Raw genomic sequence first — 14267 nt, forward strand, 5'->3', positions numbered from 1 at the left:
AAACAGGGATGAGTCTCTCAGGAATGTGGATTTACACAAAAATAAAGACTTTCAGAAAAATTCTTACCATACAAGTCAATTACTTTGATGTCTAACTGTTTGCAAAGCTAATTACTCAGGGATGCAAATATAAAGCATAAAAACTATAAAGAAGATAAAAGAAATGTTAAACAAAAATTTATAATAATGATTAGTTCTCAGGAAGGGAACAGTGCATGTTAAAGGTCAAATTTATGCTATCAAATGTATATATCTAAGTAAATCTATGTACATAGATATATATATTTTAGTCTGGTTTGTAGGTAACCTGATGTGTGGGTGCTCACTGCTTTCTTATTCATGCGTGCATAAGCACATATTCTATACATGTAATATGAATTTTTAACTTGTATTTTTAAAACATGAAAATACAGTCACATATATAAACAAATCAAAATTGGTTGAACATCACAAAATGTCCATATCTGAATGTGTGTATTTGAACATGTATGTAATAATTTCAGAATCTATGATGTGGCTACATTGAGACACAGGTTTTTCTTCCATCACAGTAAGTTTATTGCAGTGGTGACAGAGACTTGTAACATTTTCTGCTAAAAAATAAAAAATTAAATAATAATAATAATAATAATAATAATAATTTCAGAATCTAAATAGTACTTGCAGAAACTTCCAAAGTCAAGGAAAAATGCTTTGTCCATATTTTGATCAAAATAAATATAGTCAGTCAAATTTTTTCCCAGTAGGAGTATAGGAAGTAGAATCTTTAACATTTGAATTAGGATCTAATTTGTGAGATAATTTGCATAATTTGGAAAATACTACCCAAATGGTCTCAGTGAGCATAGAATACGAGTAATTCTATGTAGTAACTGTGCTGCAAGAACATGTATTCTAATAAACCCTCTCCTGAGTCAACTCTAGGAAGAGGTGACTCTGAATAAACTTGATTATTTATTTATTTATTTATTTATCTTTTCGTTTGAGGGAGAAGGTTGGGAGAAAAATACAGAGCACAGATATGGAAAGTAAGTGTTAGGACTTCTTTCAGTCTCTCACTGCTCTCAATAATTACAGAGTTTGAAAATAGGGTGGATAAATGTTACATAAGAAAACATATCTGTGAAAATAAATGCACTTTTGAAAAGTTGAGTGTAGGTGGTATTAGCCAAAGTATTGATGGGTCTGTGCATCTGGGTCAGCCAAATGGTAAAACCATGCCCAAAGTGCTTTCAGAGGAAATTGCATGAATTTTACCGTGCTTCAGATTTTAAGATGGTCAAAATGTGTTGTGTAACAATTTACACAGGCCACAGACTATAAAATGTGCTCTGTCTCTCATGTATATAAATATATATTTATATATTTTATATATGCATGTATACACATATAAACATATGCATTTATATATGCACATATCCATATATAAATGTATATCCATATATATGTATACACATAGCACACACACATATATGTATATTAAAACAAAGCCATATATATAATTTCTTTTCTCAAATAGAGCAATTTTTTCTTTCAGCAGCTAATGTTTTGAATGTTCAAATTGTAGGGCATATGGGAATTACAAAGTACAAAGTGTAATATGAATATACAATTGGGCCAGTGCTTTTTGCTATGGTTATTTTGTTGCTCTCACTGACCACTCATCACCCTAAGGGACCAGGCTGCTAAAACACGTGAAAAAATATAGTGATGATCACAACTCCGAAATGATCACAACCCTGAGATTGTAAAAAGGCGCGTGTCTCAGGGATGTTGGAAGCATCAGAGAGATTTGAGCCTGACTGAAGGACCGCAGAGATCAGAGGGCAGAGAGGAGAGGAATGAGCAGCTGCGGAGGGACCTCTGTGGAGCTCTGACTATGAGAGAATGTCACAGCCATGCCGATGCTCCATGTGTGTGTGCTGACTGTGGAATTGCAGCTATGGTTGTGTAGTCCTTCTCCCTGATTCATGTGCACAGCAAGGTTGTTTGACATTATCTATACCTATCTATCATCTACCTAAACAGTAGATACATGACGTTAGACTAGATCTGTAGTTAAATGCTAAGGCATTGAAACCCAAACCATCTGAGGCAACAGTTGGGCTGGGAGGAGCAGGCCCGAGACTGCCGATTGGTGGTGCAATGCTGATGGCCATCTTTGACAAAGCAACGCTCTTCTACTCCCTTTTAGCTTCTTTCCTGCCTGGGTGGATGGCATTTCTCTTGCACTGAAAAGGGAGGGACAATGAAGAGATTGTCAGTACATTCAAGACATTCCATGACCCTGCTCGAATGGATTATGGTTCGACTTAGGGATGAGGCTTCTATGTCTCCTAGAAATGTAGTGATGGAAAACAACGACATCCCTGGAAGAATGGAGATGGGAAAGTGCTTATAATTTCAAAAATGTATAGTAAAATTTACTTTGTGAACTACAGAATGGATAAACTATGTTTCTGGACAAAAATCCAAATGAGCTACTCTCCTTCTAGAAAATATTTTACTTTAAACATACCTGATTTTTAAAGTAAGACATGCAGTACTACAATTATTCAGTAAGTACAGTAATGTCTGATAATATAGAGGCTCCCTGAAGGCAGCCTCTCTTTACATTTGGTCACCCCCCTTCCAGGGCTATTACTGGACATTTAAAAATGGATTTCAGTGATAGTTTATAAGTCCTTATAAAAAGAAGGGACAGTTTTCATTGTTCCCCATATTGGACCGGGGCTGGGGGTGGGGTGGCAGTACAGTGGTGGTAACAGCAATAGAGTGCAAATAGAACAAGGTGCGACCTACCCTCTCTAGAGAAGGACAGACAGAGCCTGGATGGAAGCCCAGCTGACAATTTCTCGCTGTCCTAGGTAGTTCCAAAGGGAAGTCCCTGAGGACTTCCACAGGAGGCTGATATTCATAAGTCAGGAAGCCAAGTGGTTGCCTTCTAGAAAGACTGCCCACAGGGAGCAAAATCCAAGATGGAATTCAAAATGGTCCTTGCACACATGGGCAGCATACCCAAAAACCAAGCCCTGGGGTCCTGGGGCTGCCTGCCAGCTATAATTTGACTACCACATGTGAGTCCAGAATTTGAAAATGGATCCCTGAATCTTCAGTCTAGGAGCATGAATAATTTAAATCAACCCTCCTTGTCTCCCCCATGTAGGAGTAAGCCTTTTGAAAAATTATAGAATATGTCCCAATAGAGGGGATGAACTTGGTTTTCAAGTAACAAGGAGCAACCGGCCAATGCCTCCACGAGAAGTCATGTGGTTCATGCACTACATACCTCCAGGGGGCGCCATTCACTGTCTGCAGTGTGAACATAATTATCTGTGGAAATCCTAGAGGTAGTCAGAGCATTTTGAAAGAAGAGAGGAGGGGAACTGTTGACATTGACTATTATTGCACATTAACATGTGTTTACTATGCATTCACACATGTTAAGAACAAGTTAGACTGAGTTCACAAACAAAATGGAGAAAACAAAAACTATAGTCAATTTATTAATATTTCAAAATGAAAATGAAAGAATTTACAGATTTTTGTCTCTCTTCATGTACACAATTCTGGCTCCCACTTTTTCTCTCTGGGGCTGGAGAGAGGCACTTTCTACAGCCAACATAAATTTTTATATTGGTAATTTCATTAACATAATTTGCAGCCAATAACCAAGTGCCATTTGTTGCTTTTCTCCCCAGAGGAGGACTTCGTTGTAATTTGTAATACCCAATGGTGCCAATTAAGGCAATAGAATAAAGAGTCTATGAGAGGGGCTATCTATTAACATACATATTTACAATTTCTCATTATACAAAATAGGTTTGATATATTTTACCTTGACAGCTGGTTGGAATTGAAAAGGGAAGATATTTGGTGATTGACAATATCATAGGTTGCTTGTGGAGCCAGAGGTTAGTGAGCTCACATGAACTTCAGAAATTCGTTTTCTTCCCTGGCTGCATTTGTAAACCACTATCCTCGCAGCAAACTGCTGGTCTACGAGCAACAGTTGTGTCCAGAGGAAGCATGTTGCATGAAACCTGTCATTGTTCAGTTGCAGCCGGCAGACAGTTACATTACCAGATAATTCACCACAACTTTTAATTTTCAAATTAGCAATTGCTGCCACATATGGCTTTGTTTAAAAGGCCAACTGAGTTACAAAGTATTTGTCTGCAGTGGGGTAATCTATAGCAAGTGATATATTATGATTTCCTAAAATGGTGCAAAATGCAAGTTGAATTATGATCAGACTTCATCTATCTGTTTGCTTCAAGCAAGTTGTCCACCACAAATACTGAGCAATTGATAAACAATAACCACAAACAACGCCCAGTTAAATAACTCAATTCTTCATGAATACAAATAAAACAGATTGTATGTAAAGTTAATGAGGAATGAGTTTGAAAAATCTGTTTTCTAAATCCTTGTGGATGAAAGACCATACATTCGATCATGTGTGAGGATCACAGTGCACACGTCACGGTATGGCAGTGGTGGCATACACCACTGTCATTTTCACTCTGAAAACGGCGTTTAATTATCATTGTTCAGTGCCATAGAGGCATACTCGTCAGCTCCAACCTCTCCTCTGGGGTCAAAATATCAACTGAATGATGATGAAGAGGAAGCCCTTTATACATCAGTGCAGCCCTTTATACATTAATGTTTCACAAAATGTTTCACAGGCAATTATAGCCTCTTTGTGCTTCCTTTATTGCTATGACAATTTCAATTAAATGAAACAGCCATTTACAACCAATAGGAGGTTAATATTTTTACAAGCTGCTTATTCCATCATAACGTAAGGAAATGTATTTCTAACAAAGAACTTGGACATTAAGGCTTTTTAATTGTTTTGCAGTTAGGTCAGTTGTATGCCTTAACCCAACTGGAATAGTGCAGAGAAATGAGTGTCATACCATTTGGATCTGAAGCTCAATTTTGAAGTCGTAGAAACATCTTAGTGCAAGGCTAATCAACTACTATGCATTAGACAGAGAAGACTTCAAGCGGTAAAAATTAGAGAGAATTCAATAGATTGGTTATTTTCAGAAAATTTCTGTTTAAGCACTATTTTCAGGTGCTATTCATTTATCAATTTATTCAAGCTTCACAGCAACTCAGTGATAACGATGCCATTACTCCCCCATTGAACAGATCAGGGCGCTGAGGCCCAGAGACGTGAAGGCCCTGGCCAGGAAATGACTGGCTTGTACTGATAAATAAATTACCCAATTGTATGTCACTCACCTACCAATTTAAGAGTCACTTGGTAGATTGCAGTAGAGGAATCTAACTTTAACCTATTTATACAATTTACCAATTAAAGGAATAGAGGCTGGAGTAATAAGAGTTACAATAAAAAGTAAAAGGATTTGAAGTGACTACACCTTTGTTCTAAGGCATAGGTGTTGGGATTTTCACAGGGAGAACAGGTCTTTTCTTCCTCAAACTCCTTGTTTAAGTATGAAATTCAGTGAGGGAGAGGATGTGGTTCTTGAAACTTAATGAATTCTGAAATGTATTGTAAAGAGGTCATAAAATTTGGAATTAGAAGACCGATTTTAGCTGTGTGGCTTTAAGCAAATTACCCAGCTTTATTACATGCCTCATTTAATAAAGGGAAATGATAATATTCTTTTCAAAGTTATTATAAGGATACATTGAAGAGATACATGAAAACAATGTAATTGGTAAAGGTGAACAGGTATATGTTAATTTCACTATATCACAGTAGTATTGGTGGATAATAAATATGTAATTATAGTTAATAAATATGAAATGACTGAGGAGGGTTTATTCATATCGGGACTTACAATGATAGAATCCTCAAATGACTTGCAAACGTTTAGATTTAAAACTAGATTGTTTGCTCTGGCCGAGTAGCTCAGTTGGTTAGAGCATGGTCCTAACATGCCAAGGTTGCAGATTTATCTGTGGTCAGGGCGCATACAAGGAGCAACCAATTAATGCATAAATAAGTGGAACGACAAATCAATGTTTCTCTCCGTCTGCCTCTCTCTCTCTCTCCCCTCCCCCTTCCTCTCTCTATCTCAAAAAACAAACAAAAAAATAACAGATTTTTCAACTGACCACAGGCCTTCAGCAGAAAGCAGCACAAGGAGAAAGCTGGTGGTTAGAGCTGAACTCAAAACTTGACACTAGGTTTACTAGTAAAGGCAGAAGAGAAGTCCAGTGTGTTAGCTGTCATTTGAAATTCAAACAAGCAAAACACATTTGCTTCTCTTATTTGGATCTTTCAAATGGAGGTATCTTTCTGGTTACCAAGTTATCTGGATAATAACCAATTGTCTGGAAATCTAATGGCTAGATATATGAGTGCTATTTAAAGAAGAGCATAAATTGAGCAAAAAAGGAAGATGACATTTCATGATTAGCCCTTCAAATAACTACAACCATTTTAAAAAATCAATAATAATGCTAAATTACCTCAATATGTGAAAAACCAAGAAGAACGATATATTTTGTCTGTATAACTGGACACGCCTGAGACAGCTAAAGAAAAGAGGTCTGTGTAAATAATGCTACAATGAACATAGGGGTGCAGATATTCCTTTACATTAGTGTTTTGGGTTTCTTCAGATATGTTCCCAGAAGTGGACTCGCTGGGTCGTAAGGAAGTTCCATTTTTAATTTTTTGAGGAAACTTCACTATGTACAGTGCCAGGCGGGCACCTGAAATACCAGGGGAACACTTTATAAAGTAGATGGTTGTCTAACCACTGTGCTGTGCACTCGAACTAATACAAAATAATGCTGGGTGGAAACTGCACTGAAAAACAAAATTTGAGAGAAAAGAAAAGAGGTAAACATGTAAATGGGTGGCTCTGGGTGTCTTTGAAGCTTCAGAAAGATTTATTGTATTAAAGGTGCCCCCAATTTGCCTAGCTGGTTCTTATTCAGTACCTAGGTACACCTCCCTGCTTTCAGCACCTGTAGGGTGTGCCTCCACTTAGTTATTAACCGCTGCTGAAATGACATTTGAAAAATCTGTGGATGTGCCTGATCTTAGTGGGAAAACTCTAAGTTTTTCTCCATTGAGTATGATGTTGGCTGTAGGTCTCTCATATATGATGGCCTTTATTATGTTGAGGAATGTTCCCTCTATTCCCACTTTGCTGAGTGTTTTTATCAGAAATGGGTGCTGTATCTTATCAAATGCTTTTTCCGCATCTGTTGATATGATCATGTGATTTTTGTCTTTGCTGTTGTTGATGTGATGTATTATGTTTATTGATTTGCAAATATTGTACCATCCTTGCATCCCTGGGATGAATCCCACTTGGTCACTGTTGGTGGGAATGCAGACTGGTGAGGCCACTGTGGAAAACAGTATGTTTTCCTCAGAAAACTAAAAATGGAACTGCCCTTTGACCCAGCAGTTCCGCTGCTGGGATTATACCCTAAGAACCCCGAAACACCAATCCAAAAGAACCTGTGCACCCCAATGTTCATAGCAGCACAATTTACAATAGCCAAGTACTGGAAGCAACCTAAGTGCCCATCAGCAAACGAGTGGATCCAAAAACTATGGTATATTTACACAATGGAATTCTATGCAGCAGAGAGAAAGAAGGAGCTTATATCCTTTGCAACAGCATGGATGGAACTGGAGAGCATTATGTTAAGTGAAATAAGCCAGACGGTGAGAGACAAATACCATATGATCTCACCTTTAACTGGAACATAATAAATAGAAAAAAAAAAGGAAACAAAATATAACCAGAGACATTGAAGTTAAGAACAATCTAACAATGGGCAGGGGGGAGTGGGGAGGGGACAGTGAGGAGAGGGGTTTACAGGAACTACTATAAAGGACACATGGACAAAATGAAGGGGCAGGGTGGAGCTGGGGAGGGAGGGGGGTGTGGATGGGGCGGGGTGGAGGGATGGGGAGAAAAGGCACACAACTGTAATTGAATAACAATAAAAAATTTAAAAAAGAAAGAAAAGAAAAATCTGTGGATGTAAGAAACTAAGTAGAGCCCATCAGTGCAGTCAAGCATTTTACTTCTTGGTCACTGAGAACTAACCTAACATATTGAAGGAATCAGATTTCGACCTGGCTGAGGAACAGAAGCAAGTATTCTCTGAATTTACCAAATTAAACTCATTTTGAGGAGTAGTTGGGTATTTGCCCCCCTGGATTGCTTTTCACATGATTCCTGGTGGTGGTGGTAGTGCTGGTGGCAGTAGATTGTTAGCGGAGTCAGAGGTGTAGTAGTGATAGCAGTCGCTCTTATTACTAGTAGTTGCACCAAATGTAGTAGTTACAGCGACAGTGATTGTACTGTATTTTAATTTTACAATAATAGCAGAATCAAGGCTTGTAATTATAGCTTTTACATAGTAACCAGTTCTTTTATATTTTTACTTTGTTCTTTGGGAACAATTTGAGACATCATATGGGTATATGATTTTAAATACCAACAGTAAGAATTTTTCTAGGAATCACTGCTGCTTTTCATAGAGTTGTTTTGGAGAATGAATTCTGTATGGATTTAAAATTATCTTACTGACTCGAATTATTACCTTTATTTTTAAATCAAGTAAAGTTTCTTCTATGAGTACTCAAAGAACATAGAGAAATAATTATCCAGAGCTACTGTCCCTAAAAGAACATTTGCAGAGTATAATTTAATTTTTTCCTTAAATTCTCAGACTTATAGAAAATTTCTTACCATTTTAATGGTGAAATTATAAAGGCATGTTGGTGAGGAGCAGAGAAAAAAATAAATCATACACCCTGAAAAAAAAGTTACTTATCATCTTCATAATTTTGAGGACGTGATATGGGGCTTTGAACTTCAAGAGTGCCTCTGAAAATCTACAGGGAACTAAAAACAATGACTGCATCACTTTAAATAATATCTTTTAGTACATTCGAGCTGTGTGAAATTGCAATGTACAAAATTCTTCTCCAGACATAGGACATTTATTTTGAAAACTATTGCTCATGAAATGAGAAACAAAATGTAATCAATGATTAAAACACATGCTAACGACTTTACTAGTTAAAATATCTTAAGGTTAATAGCTAGAATTTAAGTATACCTTTGGGAAAAAATGAAAAGGAAATCAAGGAAAGAAGACATTGGTATAAAAACATTAATTTCAAAGTAAATAACTATAGATTTAATTTTCCAATAACTCACCTAGAAATTCCAGTTGAGAATTTGAAATAAAAACCACAATATTCCAATTAAGTCTTTCTTCAGATCATGAAGTAAGATGACAAAGGTTTTAACACTTCTAGAAATTTCAATCTTGCCCAATTTTGTGTGTTTTTTAAATCTTGCTTGTTTTATCAATTACTGTGAAAATAGAAAAATGATTTATAGTGGCCCCAGATATCTAGTTAATGTACGAATACCTAAGCATTACAACTGCATTTTCACAAATAATTTGCTTTGGATTTTATTTTGTAATACTGTGTGTGTCCATTTGCATATATGTTCTTACTTGTGCATTTCTTAGATTAATATTAAAATGAGTTAGCGTTCTTTGAGCTGACTCTCCTTTCCTTTCTGACCTAAAAACTGAGGCAAGAAACAATTTGTCATGGATAATCCACAAAGTAAATAAACCCAGTGTGAATAATTCAAAGTGGGTAGTGTAACACAGAAGCTATTGAAAATTAGTCCAAGAGGAAGTTCTCTATAGTAAATTCCCTCTCATTATCCCCCTACTAAGATAGGCTGGCACTGATAAGCAGAGAGGCATTTGTGCATTATCAGTGTTTTGCCATCTCCTCTGCAAACACTTAATCTTTATCTTTTTGATGAGGTGCCAGCATTATGAAGACTTGGCTAATCTGAGAAACGTGCAAGTTTTCCAAGGGTGCTTAGCCTCCTTTCAACTTAAAAAAAAAAAAAAGATCTGAAACATTTTCTCCATTTTAGTAATGGAGAAAAATGTAAAAATAAATATAAAAACATGCATGTGTAGTTTTTAAAATGTCCTAAATTGATACTGCAGTTTAAGAAATTGCAATTAAACTTCATGAAAATACATTCATTTGTTAAAAGGATATGCAGGATTAGGTAGTATTAAAATAACAAGGGATTAATAATAGAACATTAAATGTTGGAATACTGATGGTACTATATTAGTCTTTTCAGCCTAATATTCTCTTCCGGATAATAGCCACTTTTCCCACAATTACAGTTGCTCGCAGTGTAGATTTCTGATTTGGCAGTCTACCGGGTACTACCAAGTCCTAAGTGAATTTGTTACTTAATGCAGACCCAACTATCATTGAGTAGCCATGCAGGCAGTAATTTTGCTCCTTTTTTTCTAGTTACTACGATATTTTATTTTCAATGTAGGACTGCCACCAAGTTGGAGGCATTTTAATTAAAATTTTATCTGGGCTCTTTTTTTTTAACATATTTCCTGCTTTTCCAATTACAGGCTTCATATACACTGGAGAAGTGGTACATCGGATGCTGACAGCCACGCAGTACATAGCTCCTCTAATGGCAAATTTCGACCCCAGTGTCTCCAGAAATTCAACGGTCCGCTATTTTGATAATGGTATGTGTTGGTTAGCCTATTTTTTACTGAATGTATACTTTTAAACGGTGGTCATCAGATTCATTTTAATGTTTTGGTAACTTGGGGTGCTTTGTTCTGTTTTCTTCTTGGTAGGCTGGATTTGTAAACTGCTTGGTGCAAATGCCCTAAGATGACAAATGTTGAACAGTTAATATGCGAAGTAAAGTATATAGTCAAATGTCACTTGTTTATTCATTCATTCATTTGTTCAAAAATGTATATTAACATCTATTCAGCATTATAATAAATGAGTTATACTAAGCAACACCTCATACCAAGCAAATACATTTGATGCTTTTTTCAGTAAACCCTTGCTGTTATATTTGAAAAGCTAAATAAGGATAATTTCTTCTGATCTTCAAGTAGAGGCAAGTGGCATAATACATTGATATTAAATTTTTTAACTTATGAACTATATATCATAGGATGAACATATCTTTTTAAAATGTAAGGTAGTGAATAGTTAGAATACATTTTTAAAAATCTAGTTTTCCTGACTTTAAAATATGGAATAGAGCCTATTAAGGTTTATAATGTATACTGACAACAATTTATCCCTACTGTTTCTTTGGGGCATATAAAATAGTCAAAGAAAACCCAGACTATCTCACTAAATGCTATTTAAACCTAAGGAAAAATTTAAGGTCGTAAGGACATAAATGAATTTTCACATGTACATCTAATTGAAGGCTCTAACTTTAGTGGAGAAAATACTGTAGCAATAGAGTTTGTTGGGAAACTTAATAAAAGATAGAAGTACAAACTCCCAGTTATGTATAAGCACAGACATGTAAGTCACGGCATAGACAACAGAGTCAGTCATACTGTACTAATTACCTATGGTAAGGGATGGGTACTTGACTTACCGTGGTGATCACTTCCTAAGCTATATAAATGTTGAATCACGTTGTTCTTTACCTGAAACTAATGTAATTTAGCATGTCAAGTATAATTAAAAGTGAATTCAAATTACTTAATGATTTGATTAGCTTTTGAAAAGATAGACATTTCTGTATTCTATAATATAGGAATAGTATTTATTTGTCCAAATAAGATTTTTACTTTTTAAAAGAAAGGAAGCATTTGTCATGAACAAAGAAGCTATTTCTACTCTTGTCTTAATGATCAAGGGAGAAATTCACTAGTGGGTGATATAGACGAGACTCAGTGATGCGGTGGTTTTGGGGAATGTGATCATTTTGCTAAAAGCCATCTTCTGACCAGTATGATGAAGCTTTATTATAGGTCAAATTAGCAAAGGAAGAAGGGAACTAAACATAGTTAAAAATAGACTCTGAAAAATAAAGTTCAAGCAATTTGAATAACAACAAAGAGTGTCCCAGTATTAAGTAACTCTGAATGTTACCTGTAATAATAGCTTCCCCCAATTATTTTAAGAATTGTTATCTACTTTATTTTCTCTCTCTAACAGATTTAATGAGGTACTAGAGCTCAGGAAAGTACAGATAAATTCTCAGTGTACTTGAGCAGAACTATAACCGGGAACTTACCTGAAGCTTATTGCATGATATATCAGACAGAATCACCTTAGGAAGCAGGAAATGATTGATGAAAGTTGATTATGTTCCAAGCTCTGCCACTTACTGGGTGCAGTTGAAGACATTCACTCGTGGGCACAGGATTCTGATAACCAAGTTTTTATATCATGAGCATCAAAATCATAAAGCATATGGAGTATGTCTTTCCATCCATATACTCTCTCATACACCATGTGCCTAGACAGTAGTTATTTGAATTTTACTTTTATTCAAATGGCTTTTTAAAAATTAATGTATGCTATTCCAACTGAATGCTAAATTCCTTGAAATAGGGCTGTAACTATAAGAAATCATTTTATCTTAAGCACCTGGCGTAGGAACGTATACACAGTAAGTCTTCCATAATTATTCTATGAATGAGTAAATTAAAAATAATAAATATGTAAGATGAGTTTTTAATTCTGAGAACTGCAAAATTAGTAATACTCAAGAGTTAATATATTTTACTTTATTGAAATATCTTCTGGGTAATACCCAATGGAAATATTGATTTCTTACAATATGACAATGAAAGCTGAGTACTTGCTTATGTTTCAGTAAATGAATGAACCACTTTTGAATATTCCAGGCTTTTCACAAAGTCCTTTTATACAAAAGCAACTTACTGAAATATTTCCAACATTTATTGGTTAGGATCATTGAAAGAATGCTGAAGAATGGAAAACTCAACATTTTAGAAAAGCAAAACTTTTCCAGAGGAGGCACCAGCAGTTTAGAAAATTTCTCAGATACTTATTTTAGTTATAGTTATTTTAATACTATTGTCTTTTAGCCTTTACACTACATTTATTTGTGAACTACCAACCATCAATCACAATATTGGAGCATTCTGAATTTAACTATATATTTACCTTTACCATTGAGTTTTATGGTTTCATATAATTCCTTTTATAATTAGCATGATTTTGTTTCAGCTTGAATAACACTTTTTAACATTTCCTGTGAGGCTGGTCTAGCAGTGATGAACTCCTTCAGCTTTGGCTTGTCTGGAACACTGTCTCTCCTTCATTTCTGAAGGATAGCTTTGCCTGGTAGAGTCAGTCCTCTCGGTTGGCCCTCTAATATCTCATCCCACTCCTTCTAGCCTGCAAGGTTTCTGCTGAAAAATCCATTGGCAGTCTTATGTAGATTCTTTTGTGAGTAAGATTGCTTTCCCTTCGTGCTTTTAAGATTCTTTCTTCATCTTTATATTCTTATAATTTCATTATAACATGTCTCCATGTGAGTCTCCTGATTCATCTTGTTTGGTATTTGGGGGTTTCCTGGATTTAGATGCCTGTTTTTGTCCCTGGAAATTTCCAGCCACTATTTCTTTCCATCAGCTGTCTGCCCCTTTCTCTCTCTTTGTCCCTGTAATGTGAATATTGGTCCACAGGATGGCGTCCTCTGTGTCCCTTAACCTATCTTCCCCCCCCCCCCCCCCGTTTCATTCTTTTTCTTTTTGCGCCTCTGATTGAATGAATTCCACTTCCTTGTCTTCGACTCAGTCTAGCCTGCTGCTGAGCCCCTCTATTGAAATTTTCATGTCTGTTATTGTATACTTCAGCTCTATGATTTCTATTTAGTAGTTTTTCATGTTTTCTCCCTCTTTGTTGAAATCCTCCCTTTGCTCATGCATTGCTCTTCTCACCTCAGGGAGCATCTTTGTGGCTGTTATTTTTTAACTCATCTGGTTAAATCATTTACCTCCATTTCATTAAGATCTGTCTGTTGGAATTTATCTTGTTCTTTCATTTGAAACATATTCTCTGTTTCTTCGTTTTCTTGACTCTGTTCGTTTCTGCACATTAGATAAAACAGCCACCTGTTCTCTTCTCATCTCATCAGAGCGGTCTTGTGTAGGACAAGAACCTCATCCATCAACAAGGCTGCAGCTCCTGGTTGTCTCTCAAACCCTTATGCTTCAGGGGTGCACAACTCTCAGTCCGCGTGCGGTTCAGGATGGCTATGAATGTGGCCCAACACAAAATCATAAATTTACTTAAAATAGTAGGAGACTTTTTTGTGTGTGATTATGTGTCACAATGCATTTAATGTGTGGCCCAAGACAACTCTTCTTCCAGTGTGGCCCAGAGATGCCACAAGGTTGGATACCCCCTCTAAGACATCATCTTTGTTCTCAGT

The 14267-nt window shown here is 36.1% G+C and overlaps 1 protein-coding gene and 1 non-coding gene across 2 annotated transcripts in view; both read left to right on the forward strand.

Annotated features, from left to right (window-relative positions):
• Nucleotides 1-14267, forward strand: part of PLXDC2 (plexin domain containing 2) — a 395504-nt gene that overhangs the window by 279495 nt on the left and 101742 nt on the right. Inside the window, exon 6 of the mRNA XM_024576153.4 lies at nucleotides 10441-10563. Within this exon, the coding sequence (XP_024431921.1) occupies nucleotides 10441-10563 (123 nt within the window). The remainder of the gene's footprint in view (nucleotides 1-10440; nucleotides 10564-14267) is intronic.
• Nucleotides 456-589, forward strand: LOC112319644 (small nucleolar RNA SNORA1). Its single transcript, XR_002976346.1, has one exon. It is a non-coding gene; the product is annotated as a small nucleolar RNA SNORA1 (small nucleolar RNA).

Source organism: Desmodus rotundus, chromosome 4 (assembly GCF_022682495.2).
Source record: "Desmodus rotundus isolate HL8 chromosome 4, HLdesRot8A.1, whole genome shotgun sequence".
NCBI classification, from domain to species: domain Eukaryota; kingdom Metazoa; phylum Chordata; class Mammalia; order Chiroptera; family Phyllostomidae; genus Desmodus; species Desmodus rotundus.